We start from the raw sequence: 21595 nt of genomic DNA, 5'->3' as shown, positions 1-21595 counted from the left end.
ACATACATGCCCGAGGCAGGATTCGAACCTGAGTCTGTAGCGGTCGCGCTGGTCCAGACTGTAGCGCCTAGAACCGCTCGGCCACTCCGGCCGGCACGACGGTTCAAACCCGCCTCCAGACACCCACATTTAGGTTTTCCGTGATTTCCCTAAAGCGCTTCAGGCAGAGGCCGGGATGGTTCCTTTGAAAGGGCACGGCCAACTTCCGTCCCCAGGCTTCCCTAAACCGATGGGAACGATGGCCTAACTGTTTGGTCTCCTCCCCCAGACCAACCAAACTTTATGGCGTCAGGTTACGTTACGCGCTAATGGAAAGAAGCGTGTCTTGTGCTCTTCGTTGCATGCAGATACGCAAACTGGAATTAATTCTGCAAACGTCCTGTTAAATTTACAACAGGTGCCCACGTCCAAGGAGCTCATCATGACAATGACAATCATGGGATTACACGCTCTAGGATCATGGCCTAACGTCGCGGACGTCGACGACTTGCCTAGTGCATCAGCTGGGTGGAGATAATTGGCTAAGAGATACCGCGAACAACATTGTTCTAATTAGTGATGCGAAAACACTTTATATGCAAACAACAGTAACTTTTTTTGGTCATTTATTTTACTTAATCGCAAATTGTCATTTTGTAATGCTATTCTTTCTTGTTTTCGATAACATTCAGAACAATCGTTAAAATTGGTTTTCATTCATTGAACAATTTCTTTCCATAATCATAATAATGTTGCAACCTCACAAACTTGGTTCAAATGGCTCTAAGCACTATGGGACTGAACAACTGAGGTCATCAGTCCCCTACACTTAGAACTACTTAAGCATAAGGACATCACACACCCATGCCCGAGGCAGGTTCAAATATGGTTCAAATGGCTCCGAGCACTATGCGACTTAACTTCTGACGTCATCAGTCGCGTAGAACTTAGAACTAATTAAACCTAACTAACCTAAGGACATCACACACATCCATGCCCGAGGCAGGATTGGAACCTGCGACCATAGCGGTCGTTCGGTTCCAGACTGTAGCGCCTAGAACCGCACGGCCACTCCGGCCGGCCCCGAGGCAGGTTTCGAACCTTCGACCGTAGCAGCAGCGCGGTTCCGGCCTGAAGCGCCTAGAACCGCTCGGCCACAGTGGCCGGCCTCATAAACTTACGACACAGTTCTTATAATTGCAAACGGTTCCTATTAATGCTAATTAAGTAAAAGTTAGTTTTATTCCTTTCCATTTGCTTTTAATTTCCAATGTTTCTTTATTTGTGTAGTTTGCAAGTGTTTATTCGCATTCGCATGTTTCATTGTTTTGCATTTAATCTCATGTGGAGTATTGCGCTGTACCAATGAAGCACGAGTGCTGTGTATGATCTGCCATTACATTAGAAGATACTAGCACGCCACGAGTGATTCAATTTGTTTAGGAGAATATCTTATCATTGGTTAAGTGTTCTGTGAAGAGGTGTAGACGTCCAACACCTTGTCGTCCACTCATGATTTCCCCGGTCCAACCACTTTCCATAGATTCTCACGACAGTAGATCGCGAACAGCCGTCCAGTTTCGCTACTTGCCAAGCTCTGGGCCATAAAAATCTGTCCTTTGTCGAAGTCACTTATCTCAGTGAATTTTCCCATTCGTATCCCGTATCATCGCTAGAACAATTCTCCATTAGTGCCCCCAACACTATCAGCTACATTGTCTCGTTGTGGGCAGTGGTCATAATTGTTTAACTCATCAGTGTATGTCTTGATAGACGTGAGACTTTAAAGCTTTTGGAACCATATAGCACTTACAAATTCAGTATCGTTTTATGGCCAGCGATAGACCTTTAAATTATCAATACGGTTCGCACTTTTACAGATGATGATTCTTATGTTATATCAAGAGAACGTGAGAGACATTGCAGACGGCTTATCTGTTTCTGAACAAGTAGCAATATAAAATAATTATTACAATATATTTACCTGTATCCATTTTTTTCTTGCCCCTCGCTGTCCGCCGACGTCAAACATCCAAAATGTCTGAGATCCCCCACCATACCTTTTCGGAATTTTCAGGGAGAATTCTATTTTCTGGATCTCCGTAGTCGTTTTACGGCTGCGAAGAATATCCTGAAACAAATCTGTTAGTTAAAAGTCGAAAGGAAAACGTCTGTCATCTTACGATAAATAACAAATAACCTTTCATTTTTGTCTCCATCAAATTTTAATATAAATAAAAATTTGAAGATTTCTGTAGTTTTCGTTAACTTTTTTCAGTAAATAAAAAAATTGTAACCTATTTATCTCAAAACTCAGGAATCATATTTATTTCTCTAGCTCGAGTAACAAGTGACACGTACCACGAATGTTGAAAAGGAAACAGATCTGTTGAATCTTCCCTCGAACCCCAAAGAAAAAAGGAAGAAACTTTAGGGTTCAACTTTAATTCAATGGCGAAGTCATTAAAGACGAAATGGAAGCTCAGATCGGGCAATGATTGAGAAGTAAATCGCCCGTATTCTTTTCAAAGGAAGGTGCTTTCAACGATTTAGGAACGAATCCAGTGATTTGACCGTTGCTTCACCTAGATCAGCTATGAATCGAAAGAGTAACGCTGGGTGCATCGCAGCTACATTTCTCGACTGTCACACTCCCTCCAGCCAACATGCCAGAGAGACACTACATGGAGAGATCCCGCGACCCGCACAGCGCAGCAGAGTAGAGATACAGTGAGCAGATCATCCCCTGTGTAGGAACCAGTGTAGCCATCTTGACTACTCGACATTCCTATTTCGTCTGGCTTCAAAACTATTTGAAAATTATAACTGAATGAAATGAATTGTCATGAAATGAATGGATTGATGAGGATGAAATCAGTGAAGATACAATAGCCTGACATCCGAGACTTGAACCATGATTTATTCCTTACTGCGTGAGTCGCCTAAACCATCAACCTATCAGAACACGCCTACAGACCTGTCTCTAACGTTATCACTGGTGTTTCCACATACGAAAGTTCTAAAGCGAGCGAGAACAGTCTCACGTCCTCTAGTAATATAAGTTTCTGTCCACTTGGTTTGTTTTCGTTTCTTCAGGTCGCCATTTACCTCCACGTCTGTTTAACGAGAAAGTGTTCTGAGGCTACCGCCTAGAGCAAACAACAATAGTCTTTTTCTTTTTTATACACAGAAACCTTTCAGTGCTGCTGCATCGTCACCAATAAGCTTGTTTTATTTACTGAAAAAATAAATATTTATAATCACGGTTATGATTAATACATTTCGCTGAAAATTTTGACACATAATGTCCCCACAGGAGAAAAATTACTGTATGAGTACACAGATCTCTGCAGTGGGCCTCTGTTCTCTGCCCTGTAAGATTGGTTGGTTGGTTGGTTGGTTTTGGGGAAGGAGACCAGACAGCGTGGTCATCGGTCTCATCGGTTTAGGGAAGGATGGGGAAGGAAGTCGGCCGTGCCCTTTCAGAGGAACCATCCCGGTATTTGCCTGGAGTGATTTAGGGAAATCACGGAAAACCTAAATCAGGATGGCCGGACGCGGGATTGAACCGTCGTCCTCCCGAATGCGAGTCCAGTGTCTAACCAATGCGCCACCTCGCTCGGTCTGTCCTGTAAGAGTTCACAGAGAACAGCAAAATACAACCCTTCACACAGGAACACATCTACATTAGAGTGAGCATGTTAAGGATCCCTATAAAGTCACTTGTCAAAAAAAAAAAAATCTGGGCTAGAAAGAAACAAAATATCGTGCAGAGATGAACATTGTGCAAACGTCATGACAGTTCAATAGTTGTCAGCACGAGAGAACTGATAAAAAATTTTCTTTCAGGTTGTATGCATAAAAGCTCGTAAAGTGGTCACTGAAATGAAGACGTAAATGAATGTATCAGTTACAAGTAGACATCATTTGACAGTAGTTCCAGCAAACAATGAATAAAGATTCATAACCAAATGAAGAACTGACGAATATGCTTTGTAAAAATGTGCTATGAAACTTCTTAACTATAGTAATACCTACATGTAATTATTTGATTCAGTGTAACTTACCTTGTACAGTAAATAAAACAAATCAATTAATAGTGATGAAACAGCAGCAAAACGATCTCTCCAAATGTTAAACATACACTCTAAGGCAAAAAAAAAGTAGCACGTGGAAATTATCTGCATGGGACGGTAATCGGTAGATCTGATATACATGTACAGACGAACAAATGATTACAATTTCAGACTACCACTCAGGTTGTGGAGCTATATGATGGGTTGGTATCCCACTGCCGTCCGGGGCGTCTCCAGACAGTCTTCGGCCTGGAATCTCGTTGACTGGAGTAGAATTGTCTTCGGAGATGAGTCCCGCTTCAAATTGATTCCCAATGATCAGCGAAGACGTGTCCGGAGACCTCTGGACAGAGGTGGGATACCAACCTGACGGTCGCCCCCCATACGGACCGACAACCAGAAGTGCGGGTGTGTGATGCCATTTCATTTCATAGCAGGACCCCTCTGGTTGTCATCCGTGGCAGCTTTACAGCACACCGGTACGTCGACGATATTCTTCATTCCGTTTTGTTGCCTTCCATAGGCAAGCCATCCTGGACTCACATTTCGCCGGCCGCGGTGGCCGAGCGGTTCTAGGCGCCTCAGTCCGGAACCGCGTGACTGCTATGGTCGCAGGTTCGAATACTGCCTCGGGCATGAATGTGTGTGATGTCCTTAGGTTAGTTAAGTTTGAGTAGTTGTAAGTTCTAGGGGACTGATGACCTCAGATGTTAAGTCCCGTAGTGCTCAGGGGCATTTGAACCATTTTTCTTACTCACATTTCAGCAAGATAATGCCCGCCCGCACATGGAGAGAGTTTCTAACGCTTGTCTTTGTACTTGCCAAACCCTACCTCGACTACAAGGTCGCCGGATTTCTCCCCTATTGACAACCTTTGGACAATTATGGGCAGGGCCCTCCAACCAACTTGGGATTCTAACGATCTAATGCGCCAGTTGGACAGAATTTAGCACGATATCAGTCAGAAAGACATCCAACGCGTTAGTTAATCAATGCCAAAGTTGTATAGCTGCTTGCATAAGAGCCGAAGGTGGACCGACCCGTTATTGTCTTGCTCAGTCTGTGAAGGTCTTTCCTTGAATAAATAATCCAATTTTTCTGAAATTGTAAACATTTGTTTGACTCTTCATACACGTCACGTCTACCTATTTTCGTCCCATTCCGATAATTCCTGTGAGGATGCGTCGGCGTAAAAAGAAACTACGCCTCGTTCAAAGTGCCACCCGCAAAGTACCGGGTGTTTAAAACATATTCATCCGATTTCACAAGACTACATCTTCTACATAGGTAAAAGTAGAAACTTGTTTCAGTTTTCGCCAGTAATTACCATAAACTCTGTAAATTCGTAGTCTGCCTCCGTGGCTGAGTGGTCAGCGCGGCTGACTTAAAGCTGGAGACGCGAATTCGGTTCCCTGTACTGCCAGGGAATTTCTTTGGTGGGAGGACTGGTACAGGGTGCAGTCGGCCTCGTGAGGTCAACTGAGGAGCTGCTCGAACAATTAGTAGCGGTTCCACGGTCGAGAAACCCGACAACGAGCAGAGAGCGGTGTGCAGCTCACATGCCCCTCCATACCTCATCCAATGAAGCCATTGGCAGGGGATGACTGCCGTCGGTCGGGTCCGAGAGACCCGTCTAGGGTCAGAACGCGAAACTTTACCTAGTTGACAGGCTGAAAGAAAAGCCAAGTTTTGAGACTGCATCCAGAAATAAGGAAGGCACAGTTTGACGCCTTAAAGCGAACGATAAAACAGTTATCGCAGGTAAAAAAACAAAGAGAAAACAGAGAAAATCTTGAATTTAAGGATTTTAATGAATATGTGACACACTTGCTGAAAACTGAACACAAGATTTGGCAACCTTAAGACTCAGTTACTGCTGACAACGATCATAAGAACACTGTGATTAAGTTCTCAGTGGTGCCTACTGAAAGATAGTTACTGTGCTGCGAAGAGAGTGATTTTTTTGTACGGTTTTGAAATTTTTATTCTATATTTCCAGGTAGTTTTCTTCATAAATGTTCCTAATTTCTAACCACCCACATCACGCAATGTTTATGAACCGTCCTTTGCCGTAAGGTTCTCGAAGAAGTTAATTTATACAAAATTTTCTGTGAATAAATAAGAAATCATGAATTTTGAAAGTAACATACCTGGTCGCTAGGGACGTAGTCAGGCCGCTTCAGAGTTTCCAGCTGATCAAGAAAGCTGTAAGTATGAAAACTGTATGAAGACACTCTACATTATAGCAGCAAAGACATGAAGAGAATAACCTATGTCTGTTACTTACTATTTTGCGCTGTCGATAAGCTGGTATTCGTTTGATCGGCGGTAGCTCATCTGGACACCGCGGTCTTTCCACAACGCTACAACGTGTTGGAAGTATTCCTGTTACGAACATATTACAAAATATCTGCACTCTTCTTTAGACTGATTGAAGAACAATTTTATTTCGCAAGTTACATAGCGTAGGTATCCAACCAGTCGTATCCCTGAATGACAGTATGGGGGAAACTACATATACGACAGAAACAATGGCTTGAATGAAGTCAATCTTTGAGGATGCGTAGATCAGTTGACCAGCAATAAATGATCAGGCCTTCAAAGAGATTGCGATGGTATATTCCCAACAGCATCCTCTTTTGCTTGACTGCAGAAGGCAGTGTTACGCCTGGCTAAGTCATGAAGAGCTATCAGACGAAGTGGAAACATGAAGGTAATTGACTGCATGCGTCTTCGACACCAAAAGACGCAGTATTAGCGTGTGAGTAAGTTTGAACAGAGCTTAATGAGTTAGCTGTATTTGGGAGCCTGATTAGTCGCTCTGTAACACTTCTCCTCGTATAAGGCATGTTGCTACGCCAGTGTTCCGTGTTTTAAATCTGCGGTACAACACAATGTGTGCAATACATGATGCTGGTACATAAGGTAGGTTCTTGCCCGGTTTATTGCCTCTAGTTCAAGCAACTTCAAGTATCATATTTCAGTAGGACAATACCCAGTCACACATGGAGAACAAACTGAAAGCCTTCTTTAATAAAAGACGAGGAACACTGCTTTCCTGGCATACACTTCCGACTGACATGCCACAGATCCAACAAGTTGTCGGTCGTCAGCTTGTTCGTCTCGGTCCTTTCAGTAAAAACTGTTCTTACTTTGTGGGTTCGCATACAAATCGCCTGAAGGGAGACTCCACAATAACATATCCAGGCCCAACTTTGATCACACGCCACGACATTTAGAGATTCTGATCGCAGCAAGTGGGAGCTTTGCACCATATCACTAAATCAGATATTGTGTGCAGTTCGGTAATCCTAATTATTTATCTATTGCCGTACGCTTAATTTGTGGTATGACGTTGATTTCAGTCACAGATATCCTTTGAGTTGCAATTTTTTCAAAAACGGCAGTGCTTCTTTCGAATTCGTTAAATTAAGCAGACGATAGTGATTGACCTGTGTCATAAGCGTATGAAATGCTTAATACGTCTCGAAATGTACCTACATAAAAACAAGACTGTAAAAATGCACGAAAATAATTTATTGGCTGAGGAAAGAGAAGGGAACAACATAGGGAATACACGCTGCTTCTTCAGCCAACGTTGGTATCAAACATCAGTCTTTCATGAGAATAACAAGTAAACATTGTCATTTGTGAATCAGTTTGTCTCCTACATATAACATCCACTAAACATAGCTCCTCAGAGCCTTTCTCAGTTGGTCGAAGGAGTCATCATGTGGTGTGATGTATCGAGGGATTATTGTTGACCGAGTCCGCCCCTGGTAGCTGAATGGTAAGCCGACGGAATGTCATACCTAACGGCCCAGGTTCGATTCCCGGCTGGGTCGGATATTTTCTCCGCTCAGGGACTGGGTGTTGTGTTGTCCTTATCATCGTCATTTCATCCCCATCGACACGCAAGTCGCCGAAGTGGCGTCAACTCGAAAGACTTGCACTAGGCGAACGGTCTACCCGACGGGAGGCCCTAGCCACACGGCATTTCCATTATCGTTGACCAAGATATGTCACAGAAAGTCATCGCGTACTTTCGCCACATGATTACGTCCACGGCTAAGGTGTCCCTTACAGAAACAATTCGAGCCGCTTTTAAATTTATATGTGAGAGAGAAGTATGTAGTCGTGCTGGCGGTACTGTTTTGCTCAGGCGGTTTACAGTAACCGGCTACGCTCATGGAACAAAAACATTAGCGCCCCTTACCAGCTGCTGCAGGTAAATTAGCTGCCTGTCGTCGAGGGAACAGTTGATTCTGATTTTTTATCTAATTCAACATAAAATTCTTTTCCGAATTCTGAGACTAAGTAGATGCACATCTGTAAAACATTTTCCGTAATTTCAACGCTTTATTATAAACCGTGAAGTTGAGAGTGATAAGTGGTGAGTTGCTGTCATTTTACAAAAGGAATGATTGTGCTGAAATTCCTGTTTGATCCGGGGAGGCACAGGCTATGCCAGCTCCTTTCTTGTAGCCTCTGCAGACATTTGAAATGAGTGAGGCCGCTTGAAACAATTCCAAAGCCTATTACCTACTTACACTCCCATCCGATATTGCTGACCTGTTGGGGCAAAATATACGCAGTTACCATTGAGTATTCTGTCAAATGGAATGTATTCCAATCTAGAAGCAGAGAACCTCAGCTGTAACGATTTAATGCATTTGTTAGTAGTATGACATTGATCAAAACGTACGCTGATGCATACGCCACGTAACACACGTTTTCAAAATAATTAAGTACATATAACACAAAGAACGCTCTCCACGTTTGGCTTCAAGGATAACTATAAAAATACATACCTCAGAAAAAGTAGATGGGCCATCAGGACCAAGTTGTACTATATATTTTAAACTCTTTTCGTTGTTCGAATTTTCCAGATCCAGTGGCGGATTCAAGAGCCTCATGTTTCTCACGATGTCATAAATTGATTCATGGACATTCTGCAGAATTTCCGCTACTTTTTCACGTCGCTCACTGCACAGAAGTATGACGAGTACGTTACGTTTACTTTGTTACTTGGACCCAGTCGCAATGAATGTCAATAGTGCTACGATTAATACACACTGCACATAGTGTAACGACAAGTATAACAGAAACAATGAGCGACACAAAATAATATAAACGATTCTACTCCTATATAAGTCTCAGTATGAGATATTAAACTGGGAAGTTAAATATACAAATAGGTCCTTGCTTCACTAATCTGTTACAATATTCTTTTAACAAATTGCTCTTATGAGACATCAAAAATCTTCGAAAACAGTGATTGTTTCTACTTCTTTTAAAAGCACCAAAACGTTAAAGATACAACAGTGTGCTTCTCCTATTTTATTACGAATCACAGGTTTTAGTCCTACCACAATTTTTCTCTTCAGGTGAGTACTTCCACCATTATTCAATGATTTTTATGTGTTTATGCAATGTACACGATGCTCTGAAACTGCAGCTTACTCACAAGGTTTCAGATTTTGTGAATAAATAATCAGGCATGTATCGTTTACACGCAGTACTATACATAAAATGGTTAGTCAGTTTAGGAAACACATTATATAACATACCTCACAGTATAGCCAGAGATGTGAAGGATTTTCATCTGCTTTAAAATTGTTGTTTTTCCAGACTCGCCAGTTCCTGACACAAATCAGAAAACAAAAATTATGAAACCAAATTAAGACATTATTATCACGTTTTACAGATTTTCAGTGGCAATAAAATCTTAGACTAATATAAACGTTTAAAACTGCCTGTACTTTTCAGTAGCAGTCAGTGGCACAAACATGTTTTTCATAAAAACTGATGACTTTAAACATAAGGAGGGCAAGGAAAAGTGTAAAAAGTTATAAAAAACAGTTCAGTGGCCTGTTAATCGCGAATAAATCCATAACTAGTCCTCTCGGCAACGAGAGCAAAGTAAGAAGATTAGGGTTTAACATTTCGTCGACATCGAGGTCATTAGAGACAGACCACAAGCTCAGATAAGGCAAAAACAGAGAAGTAAGTTGAACGTGTGTTTTTCAAAGAAATCATCCGGTAGCTGCCTCGAACGAATTAGGGAAACCACAGGAAACCTAAATTGGAAGACCACAAGGGATTTTCAACCCCTCTCCTTCCGTATACCATGTAAATGCTTCAATCACGATCCCACATGGTTCGGTTTTGTGCAAGGACACGCCAGTAAAAGCAGGTTTCCTCCAACAAATATTTTGCTTTTCCGTGCCGCCAATTTTTACTTCCAGGATTTCTATTTGTCTCGGGTCAACAATCTACCACACCAGCTCCTTTTTTTCTAGATAAAGAGGGGCAACTACAACTATGTCGAGTACGAGCTAAATTCCTTCACTTCATGTGAAAGAACAGTCGTATGGGGAGCGAAGCGTTCTTACTAATTGAAAAAACGCGCAGATCATTCTCGTTTTCAAGAAGGTTCGTCGAACAGGCACTCAAAACTATAGGCGTATACTTCCTAAAGGAAGTAGATGCCGGCACCCAACTTGATGCCGTACCTCATAAGATCTAGATGGCGTTCGACACAGTTCTGTACTGTCGTGTAATAAACAAAGTATGAGCATACGACATATCAGACCAGCTAAGTGACTGTATTGAAGAATTCCTTGCAAATTTGCAAATATAACAGAGTACGTCATTTTTAACGGGGAGAAATCTGCAGGAGCAAAAGAACTTGGGACGTATTCATGTTGTTGTTGTGGTCTCCAGTCCAGAGACTGGTTCGATGCAGCTCTCCATGCTACTCTATCCTGTGCAAGGTTCTTCATCTCCCAGTACCTACTGCAACCTACAACCTTCTGAATCTGCTTAGTGTATTCATCTCTTAGTCTCCCTCTACGGTTTTTACCCTCCACGTTGCCCTCCAATACTAAATTGGTGATCCCTTGATGCCTCAGAACATGTTCTACCAACCGATCGCATCTTCTAGTCAAGGTATGCCACAAATTTCTCTTCTCCCTAATTCTATTCAATACCTCCTTATTAGTTATGTGATCTACCCATCTAATCTTCAGCATTCTTTAATAGCACCATATTTCGAAAGCTTCTATTCCCTTCTTGTCCAAACTATTTATCGTCTGCCGACCGCGGAAGCCACGCGGTTCTAGGGGCCTCAGTCCAGAACCACGCGACTGCTACGGTCAAAGGTTCGAATCCTGCCTCGGGCATGGATGTGTGTGATGTCCTTACGTTAGTTAGGTTTAAGTAGTTCTAAGTTATAGGGGACTGATGACCTCATATGTTAAGTCCCATAGTGCTCAGAGCCATCTCATTTATCGACCACGTTTCACTTCCACACATGGCTACACTCCATACAAATACTTTCAGAAACGACTTCCTGACACTTAAATCTATACTCGATGTTAACAAATTTCTCTTCTTCAGAAACGCTTTCCTTCCCATTGCCAGTCCACATTTTATATCCTCTCTACTTCGACCATCATCAGTTATTTTGCTCCCCAAATAGCAAAACTCATTTACTACTTTAAGCGTGTCATTTCCTAATCTAATTCCCTCAGCATCAACTGATTTAATTCGACTACATTCCATTATCCTCGTTTTGCTTTTGTTGATGTTCATCTTATATCCTCATTTCAAGACACTGTCCATTCCGTTCAGCTCCTCTTCCAGGTCCTTTGCTGTCTCTGACAGAATTACAATGTCACTGGCGAACCACAAAGTTTTTATTTCTTATCCATGGCTTTTAATTCCACTCCAAATTTTTCTTTTGTTTCCTTTACTGCTTGCTCAGTATATAGATTGAATAAGATCGGGAATAGACTACAACCCTGTCTCACTCCCTTCCCAACCACTGCTTCCCTCTCATGCCCCTCGACTCTTACAACTGCCATCTGGTGTCTGTACAAATTGTAAATAGCCTTTCGCTCCCTGTATTTTACACCTGCCATCTTCAGAATTTGAAAGAGAGTATTCCAGTCAACATTGTCAAAAATTTTCTCTAAGTCTACAAATGCTGGAAACGTAGGTTGCCTTTCCTTAATCTATTTTCTAAGATAAGTCGTAGGGTCAGTATTGCCTCACGTGTTCCAACATTTCTACGGAATCCAAACTGATCTTCCCCGAGGTCGGCTTCTACCAGATTTTCCATTCGTCTGTAAAGAATTCGCGTTAGTATTTTGCAGCCGTGGCTTATTAAACCGATAGTTCGGTAATTTTCACATCTGTCAACACCTGCTTTCTTTGGGATTGGAAGTATTATATTCTTCTTGAAATCTGAGGGTATTTCGCCTGTATCATATCTCCCATTTCATCTTCATCTACATTCTCTTCCATTTCCATAATACTGTCCTCAAGTACATCACCCTTGTACAGATCCTCTGCATACTCCTTCCACCTTTCTGCTATCTCTTCCTTGCTTAGCACAGGGTTTCCATCTGAGCTCCTAATACTCATACAAGTGGTTCTCTTTTCTCCAAAAGTCTCTTTAATTTTCCTGTAGGCAGTATCTATCTTACCCCTAGTGAGATATGCCTCTACATCCTTACATTTGTCCTCTAGCCATCCCTGCTTAGCCATTTTGCACTTCCTGTCGATCTCATTTTTGAGACGTTTGTATTCCTTTTTGCCTGCTTCATTTACTGCATTTTATATCTCTCCTTTCATCAGTTAAATTCAATATATTTTCTGTTACCCAAGGATTTCTACTAGCCCTTGTCTTTTTACCTACTTTATCCTCTGCTGCCTTCACTATTTCGTCCCTCTAAGCTACCCATTCTTCTTCTATTGTATTTCTTTCCCCCATTCCTCGCAATCGTTCCCTAATGCTCTCCCTGAAACTCTCTACAACCTTCACAGGGGGTGTTATAGCACCATTACTATTCACTATATACAGTGATGAGACAAAACATTATGACCACTGCCCACTGCGAAATTAAACGTCACCTGGTGGCGTTTCGGGAACGTAACGTGGTAACGGAAGCAAATAAGCGGATCAGGGACGGATGGGGAATCATTCTAGCGACGACGTGACCGCAGATAGGGGACAATCCACTGGCATAAGTGAATCTGACAAAAAGCAGATTGTTATGGCTCCGTGCCTGGAAACAATCATCTTGGAAACGGCAAAGTTGGTCGGTTGTTCGCGGGCTACTTTCGTGAGCATCTCTGGAAATATGTTCAAGAAGGGGGAACGCGAGCAGGCGACAAAGCGTTGGACGTCCACAGCTCAACACAGGACGTGCAGATGGGAGGTTTCCCCGCTCTGTGAAGTCGGATGGACGGCCATCAGTGGCATCTGACGATAGAGCAGACATAAGTGTTTCCGAACACACCGTGCAGCGCACATTGTTAAAAACGGGGCTCCCCAGCAGACGAGCCCTACATGTACCCATGTTTGATACAAGGACTTCGTCAACTGCGATTATAGATGGCGTGGTACCTTTGAGACCGGACCGTGGATCGATGGAAACGTGTCACCTGGTCAGATGATTCACATTTTTGCTACATTAGGTCGACGATCGAGCCCAGTTACGCTGTCATCCATCTTAAGTAATAGAACCCAGTACGTTGTCCTCGATGGTGAGTGTTCATCGGAGGTGAGGGTATCATCTGGAGTGCCCCAGGGAAGTGTGATAGGTCTGCTGCTGTTTTCTATCTACATAAATGATCTTTTGGAAAGGGTGGATAGCAATGTGCGGCTGTTTGCTGATGATGCTGTGGTGTACGGGAAGGTGTCGTCGTTGAGTGACTGTAGGAGGATACAAGATGACTTGGACAGGATTTGTGATTGGTGTAAAGAATGGCAGCTAACTCTAAATATAGATAAATGTAAATTAATGCAGATGAATAGGAAAAAGAATCCCGTAATGTTTGAATACTCCATTAGAAGTGTAGCGCTTGGCACAGTCACGTCGATTAAATATTTGGGGGTAACACTGCAGAGCGATATGAAGTGGGACAAGCATGTAATGGCAGTTGCGGGGAAGGCGGATAGTCGTCTTCGGTTCATTGGTAGAATTTTGGGAAGATGTGGTTCATCTGTAAAGGAGACCGCTTATAAAACACTAATACGACCTATTCTTGAGTACTGCTCGAGCGTTTGGGATCCCTATCAGGTCGGATTGAAGGAGGACATAGGAGCAATTCAGAGGTGGGCTGCTAGATTTGTTACTGGTAGGTTTGATCATCACGCGAGTGTTACGGAAATGCTTCAGGACCTCGGGTGGGAGTCTCTAGAGGAAAGAAGGCGTTCTTTTCGTGAATCGCTACTGAGGAAATTTAGAGAACCAGTATTTGAGGCTGACTGCAGTACAATTTTACTGCCGCCAACTTACATTTCGCGGAAAGACCACAAAGATAAGATAAGAGAGATTAGGGCCCGTACAGAGGCAAATAGGCAGTCATTTTTCCATCGTTCTGCTTGGGAGTGGAACAGGGAGAGAAAATGCTAGTTGTGGTACGAGGTACCCTTCGCCACGCACCGTATGGTGGATTGCGGAGTATGTATGTAGATGTAGAATGGCTGAAGCATGCACTGCGCCACAGACAGCATTATAAGAGCTAGTCAAATGAAAAACATCCGCCACAACGGGACCATGGAATGGTGTCATTCAAAGTAATCACCATACACGTTAAGCCAGTTACTCCACTGGGAGACGAGACCATCAATTCCTGTTTCGAAGGCGCGGCCGGAAACTTACTGATCCACTAGCGCACCCACTCTTGCACTTACTAGTCCTACTGAAACCGACGTCCACGCATGTCTTTTCTCAGGTTGCCAAAATGTAAAAATGACACGGTGAAAGATCCGGGCTGTATGGGGGAGGACGTGAACAGCTTTGGGTTCCTACGGCGTGGGAGAAATGGAATGTTTCCACTGCTGGCTCACGGTTTGCCCTCGAGCTGTCGGAATGTTGTCGGACCGAATCATACTGATGCACGATAATGCCCGCCCCCACACTGTCAATCGGACGAAGGTAGGCTTCAGCGATTTGGTTGGAAAACACAGGAACATCCTCCTCACAGCCTGGATTTTTATTCCGTGTGATTTTCACGTCTTCGGCGATCGGAAGCAAGACATACGTGCACGTCTGTTTCAGACGATAGAGGAAGTGCAAGAGTGGATGCGGTTGTGGATCCGTCTTCAGCAGACCGCGTTCTACAAAACAGTAATTCATCTCTCGTCTCTCAGTGGGGAAAAATGTCTTAAAGCGTGCGGTGATTTTAGAATGGAACCATTCCATGGTCCCTTTGTGGCGGGTGTTCATTTTTCATTTGACTGCCTCTTATATGTTATGGGTGGCATTCACCTGGACTCCATAGGAGCTGCATCGAAGTCAGCACGATTGCTGTGGACTATGTTGGTATTATTGCGGACCACCAGTAGTCCTCCATGTCTGAAGTCTTCTCCTACGGCGATGACACCTTTTGGCAGGATAACTAAGTATTGCTTCCCTAAGATGGAGCAACACACTACTAAGCAGGTCGCCATAATGTTTTAGTTCATCAATTTACACGAATGACCTAGTGACGTATGCCGGAAACTGTAAGAAGACGTTCACAAATTATGCTGCTGTATGCAACCATATCATAAATCAATGAAGGAATAGCTGAAAACGATCGACGGTTGACGAGGGATTGGCAGTTGGCACTAAACATAAAAAAACTTAATGTATTGCGATAAGTTGGCAGAAATACCCTTCTTTACCGAAGCTGATACGCCAGGAGAATGGGGTGCCACAGGGCTCAGTTTTGAGCGTCGCTCTCTTCGCCATAGCCATCAATCCAATAATGGATTGCCTCCCAGCTGATGTATCAGGCTCCCTTTTCGTGGACGATTTTACCATCTATTGCAGCGCGCAGCGTACATTTCCTGGAGCGCTGTCTTCAGCGTTGTCTTGACCGTCTTTACTCCTGGAGTGTCGACAATGGCTTCCGTTTTTCTGCCGAGAAGACGGTCTGTATTGACTTCTAGCGCTACAAAGAGTTTCTCCCACCGTCCTTACATCTCGGTCCCGTTGCTCTCCCATTCGTGGAGACAACAAAATTTTTAGGTCTTACATTTGACAGGAAACTTAGCTGGTCTAAACATGTGTCATATTTGGCTGCCCGTTGTACCCGTTCTCTAAATGTCCTCCGTGTTCTCAGCGGTACGTCGTGGGGAGCGGATCGAACCGTCCTACTTCGCCTATATCGGTCGATCGTACGCTCAAAGCTGGATTATGGGAGCTTTGTATACTCCTCTGCACGGCCGTCCATCTTACGGCGCCTCAACTCTATACAACGTCGGGGGTTACGTCTTGCGATCGGAGCGTTCCAGACTAGTCCCGTCGAGAGTCTTCATGCTGAAGCCGGTGAATTGCCACTAACTTACCGGCGCGATATACTGCTTTGTCGGTATGCCTTTCGGTTATTGTCAATGCCCGACCACCCGTCTTATCGTTCCTTTTTTGACGACTGTCTCTACCGTCAATACGGGTTGCATGTATTTGCCCTGCTACCCCCTGAGTTCGCTTTCGCCGCCTCCTGCAGCACCTTGATTTTTCACTCCCTGCAACCTTTAGAGTGGGCGAGAGCCAAACGCCACCTTGGCTCCAGGCTCAGGTTCGCGTTCACCTTGACCTCAGCTCGCTCCCAAAGGAAGTTACCCCAGCTTCTGTATACCGCTCACGGTTTGTCGAACTTCGTTCGAAGTTCATTAATACGATCTTCATTTATACAGATGGCTCTAAGACCAATGACGGTGTCGGGTGTTCTTTTATTGTTAGGGGACACAGTTTCAAATACCGGCTCCATAGCCATTGTTCGGTCTTCATAGCTGAGCTATTTGCCCTCTATCAGGCTGTTCTTTACATCCGCCGCCACCGACATTCTGCTTATGTCATCTGCTCTGATTCCCTGAGCGCCATCCAGAGCCTCAGTGATCCGTATCCGGTCCACCCTTTCGTGCACCGGATCCAACGCTCTCTTCAGCAGCTGGCGGACGACGGTTCTCCGGTTACCTTTATGTGGGTTCCTGGCCATATCGGTACCCCTGGGAACGAAGCTGCAGATCGCGCGGCCAAGGCTGCGGTCCTCCAGCCTCGGACAGCTTCTTGTTGTGTGCCTTCATTTGATTTTAGCACGGTCATTTGTCAGCGCATTTTATCGCTGTGGCATGCCGGTTGGTCTACACTTACTGAAAACAAGCTTCGGGCCTTGAGACCTCTCCCCACGGCTTGGACGACCTCTCCACGCCCTTCTCGGCGGGAGGAGGTCGTTTTGGCCCGGTTACGGATTGGACACTGCCGGTTCAGCCATCGCCATCTGCTGATGGCTGCGTCGGCACCGTTCTGCCCATGTGGGCAATTGCTGACGGTACGCCACATTTTAACGTCCTGTCCGAATTTTAATACACTGCGCATTGATCTTGGCCTGCCATGAACTCTGGATGACATTTTAGCGGATGACCCAGGAGCAGCTGCTCGCGTTCTTCGTTTTATCCACTTGACAAACCTGTCTAAGGGCATTTGATTATGCTGTTTTCTTTTAATCCCTTGCCTGTTAATGTGCCTTTTATAGTGTTGTCCTTTATAGTTGCTGTTTTAACCTTGTGCCTCGCAGTGCATTCATAACTTAGTCTGGGTGCTAATGACCACTGTAGTTGTGAGCCCTAAAACCACAAAAAAAGAAGAAGCTGTCACATACACTGAAGTGCCAAAGAAACCGGTATAGGCATGCATATTCTAATACACAGATACGTAAACAGGCAGAATAGGGCGCTGCGGTCGGCAACGCGTATATAAGACAACAAGGCCTGGCGCAGTTGTTAGATCGGTTAATGCTTCTACAATGGCAGGGTATCAAGATTTAAGTGAGTTTCAGCGTGGTGTTATTGTCGGCGCACGAGCGATGGCACGCAGCATCTCCGAGGTAGCGATGAAGTGGAGATTATCCCGTACGACCAATTCACGAGTGTACCGTGAATATCAGGAATCCGGTAAAACATCAAATCTCAGACATTGCTGCGGGCGGAAAAAGATCCTTCAAGAACGACAACTGAAGAGAAACGTTCAACGTGACAGAAGTGCAACCCTTCCGCAGATTGCTGCAGATTTCAGAGCTGGGCCATCAACAAGTGTCAGCGTGCGAACCATTCAACGAAACATCATCGACATGGACTTTCGGAGCTGAAGGCCCATTCGTGTACCGTTGATGACTGCACGACACAAAGATTTACGTCCCGCTGGGCCCGTCAACACCGACATTGGACTGTTGATGACTGGAAACATGTGGATGCATGTGTACGGGTATGGCGACAACCTCACGAATCCATGGACTCTGCATGTTAGCAGGGGATTGGTCAAGCTGGTGGAGGCTCTGTAATGGTGTGGGGTGTGTGCAGCTGGAATGATATGAGCTGCCTGGTATGTCTAGATACGATTCTGACAAGTTACACGTACGTAAGCATCCTGTCTGATCACCTGCATCCATTCATGTCCATTGTGCATTCCGACGGACTTGGGCAATTCCAGCACGACAATGCGATACACCACACGTCCAGAATTGCTACAGAGTGGCCCCAGGAACACTCTTCCTAGTTTAAACACTTCCGCTGGCCACCAAACTCCCCAGACATGAACATTATTGAGCATATCTTCAACGTGCTGTTTAGAGGAGATCTCCACCTCTTCGTAATGTTACGAATTTATGGACAGCCCTGCAGGATTCATGGTGTCAGTTCCCACCAGCACTGTCTTTTTTCAAATCTGTTTCACAGAGGAAGACTGCACTGTAGTTCCTTCTCTAGATTGTCGCACAGATGACAAAATGGTAGATATCGAAATAGACGACAGAGGGATACAAATTCCGCAGCTCGTGGTCGTGCGGTAGCATTCTCGGTTCCCACGCCCGGGTTCCCGGGTTCGATTCCCGGCGGGGTTAGAGATTTTTTCTGCCTCGTGATGACTGGGTGTTGTGTGATGTCCTTAGGTTAGTTAGGTTTAAGTAGTTCTAAGTTCTATGGGACTGATGACCATAGATGTTAAGTCCCATAGTGCTCAGAGCCATTTGAACCATTTTTTAGAGGGATAGAAAAACAATTAAAATCGCTCAGAAGAGGAAAGGCCGCTGGACGTGATGGGATACCAGTTCGATTTTACACAGAGTACGCGAAGGAACTTGCCCCCTTTCTTGCAGCGGTGTACCGTAGGTCTCTAGAAGAGCGTAGCGTTCCAAAGGATTGGAAAAGGGCACAGGTCATCCCCGTTTTCAAAAAGGGACGTCGAACAGATGTACAGAACTATAGACCTATACCTCTAACGTCGATCAGTTGTAGAATTTTGGAAAACGTATTATGTTCGAATATAAATGACTTTCCTGGAGACTAGAAATCTACTCTGTAGGAATCAGCATGGGTTTCGAAAAAGACGAACGTGTGAAACCCAGCTCGCGCTATTCGTCCACGAGACTGAGAGGGCCATAGACACGGGTTCCCAGGTAGATGCCGTGTTTCTTGACTTCTGCAAGGCGTTCGATACAGTTCCCCACAGTCATTTAATGAACAAAGTAAGAGCATATGGACTATCAGACCAATTGTGTGATTGGATTGAAGAGTTCCTAGATAACAGAATGCAGCATGTCATTCTCAATGGAGAGAAGTCTTCCGAAGTAAGAGTGATTTCAGGTGTGCCGCAGGGGAGTGTCGTAGGACCGTTGCTATTCACAATATACATAAATGACCTTGTGGATGACATCGGAAGTTCACTGAGGCTTTTTGTGGATGATGCTGTGGTATATCGAGAGGTTGTAACAATGGAAAATTGTACTGAAATGCAGGAGGGTCTGCAGCGAATTGACACGTGGTGCAGGGAATGGCAATTGAATCTCAATGTAGACAAGTGTAATGTGCTGCGAATACATAGAAAGAAAGATCCCTTATCATTTAGCTACAATATAGCAGGTCAGCAACTGGAAGCAGTTAATTCCATAAATTAACTGGGAGTACGCATTAGGAGTGATTTAAAATGGAATGATCATATAAAGTTTATCGTCGGTAAAGCAGATGCAAGACTGAGATTCATTGGAAGAATCCTAAGGAAATGCAATCCGAAAACAAAGGAAGTAGGATACAGTACGCTTGTTCTCCCATTGCTTGAATACTGCTCAGCAGTGTGGGATCCTTACCAGATAGGGTCGATAGAAGAGATAGAGAAGATCCAACGGAGAGCAGCGCGCTTCGTTACAGGATCATTTAGTAATCGCGAAAGCGTTACGGAGATGATAGATAAACTCCAGTGGAAGACTCTGCAGGAGAGACGCTCAGTAGCTCGGTACGGGCTTTTGTTAAAGTTTCGAGAACATACCTTCATCGAATAGTCAAGCAGTATATTGCTCCCTCCTACGTATATCTCGCGAAGAGACCATGAGGATAAAATCAGAGAGATTAGAGCCCACACAGAAGCATACCGACAATCCTTCTTTCCACAAACACTACGAGACTGGAATAGAAGGAAGAACCGATAGAGGTACTCAGGGTACCCTCCGCCACACACCGTCAGGTGGCTTGCGGAGTATGGATGTAGATGTAGATGTAGATACTTCAGACAATAGTTAAGTCCATTCCACGTCGTGATGAGGCACTTCTGCGTGGTCGCGGGGGCCCTACACGATGTTAGCAGGTCTACCAGTTTCTTTGGCTCTTCAGTGTACATTAAATACCTGGTAGCAGGTGTATGGAGCGGATTAAAGTAGAACGACCATGTAAAATTAACCCTAGGAAAGGCAGTTCGCAGACTTGATATTCATTTAAAGAATTCTCAGGAACTGTAATCGACCCACGGAGGCGGTGGCTTACAAGGCCGTAGTCTGACCACTACTTGAATAATGCTCGTCAGTCTGGAACTCGTGCTAGACATGGTTGACAAAAGATATAGAGAGAATGGCGTGTTTAGTCCCAGGTTTGTTTTCTACGCACGAAGGGATCACGGAGATGCTCATCCAGCTACAGTGGTAGACGCTGCAAGAGACACGTTGTGCATCACGGTGTGCTTTAGTGTTAAAGTCCCGTGACTGTACTTTCCTAGAAGAGTCAAGCAATATATTGCTTTCTCCTACCAATATCCCGCGAAGAAACCTTGAAAGTGAAACTAGAGGGATTTGGTCTCACGTGGATTCTTGCCAGCACTCGATCATACGGTGCACCATACATGTCTGGAACGGGAAAGGGGGAAAGTGATAACGATACACGGAAGTCCTCTCTGCTGCAGTAAGGTGGCTTGCGCAGTGTAGGTGTTTCATATTACACTAATTATCCAAATAAAGTCGCCACATATGTAGCAGCTTGTTCCTCCATCTTTGCAACCGAAACAGCGGCGTTATTTAGAGTCGGGTATTCCACAAGTCCTTGGCCCCTAGCCAGAATTTAGGAGACAGATGATCCACACAAAAATCAAACCACTCCTTTATTTTAGAAAGCGGTTGTTTCAGAGCGCTGAGATAGCACTCTAGTAAATAGGGAGGATTATGAAGTTCCATCCGGCCAGAGTGGCCGAGCGGTTCTAGGCGCTTCAGTCTGGAACCGCGCG

General features: G+C 44.4%; 1 protein-coding gene across 1 annotated transcript in view; it reads right to left on the bottom strand.

Annotated features, from left to right (window-relative positions):
• Positions 1 to 21595, bottom strand: part of LOC126249539 (guanine nucleotide-binding protein G(f) subunit alpha) — a 77075-nt gene that overhangs the window by 30597 nt on the left and 24883 nt on the right. Inside the window, exons 3-7 of the mRNA XM_049951202.1 lie at positions 9626 to 9698; positions 8867 to 9041; positions 6343 to 6440; positions 6206 to 6260; positions 1964 to 2110 (exon numbers count right to left, since the gene is read on the bottom strand). Of these exons, the coding sequence (XP_049807159.1) occupies positions 1964 to 2110; positions 6206 to 6260; positions 6343 to 6440; positions 8867 to 9041; positions 9626 to 9698 (548 nt within the window). The remainder of the gene's footprint in view (positions 1 to 1963; positions 2111 to 6205; positions 6261 to 6342; positions 6441 to 8866; positions 9042 to 9625; positions 9699 to 21595) is intronic.

This window comes from Schistocerca nitens, chromosome 3 (genome assembly GCF_023898315.1).
Source record: "Schistocerca nitens isolate TAMUIC-IGC-003100 chromosome 3, iqSchNite1.1, whole genome shotgun sequence".
Classification (NCBI taxonomy): Eukaryota; Metazoa; Arthropoda; class Insecta; order Orthoptera; family Acrididae; genus Schistocerca; species Schistocerca nitens.
This window is presented reverse-complemented; position numbering and strand designations above follow the sequence as displayed.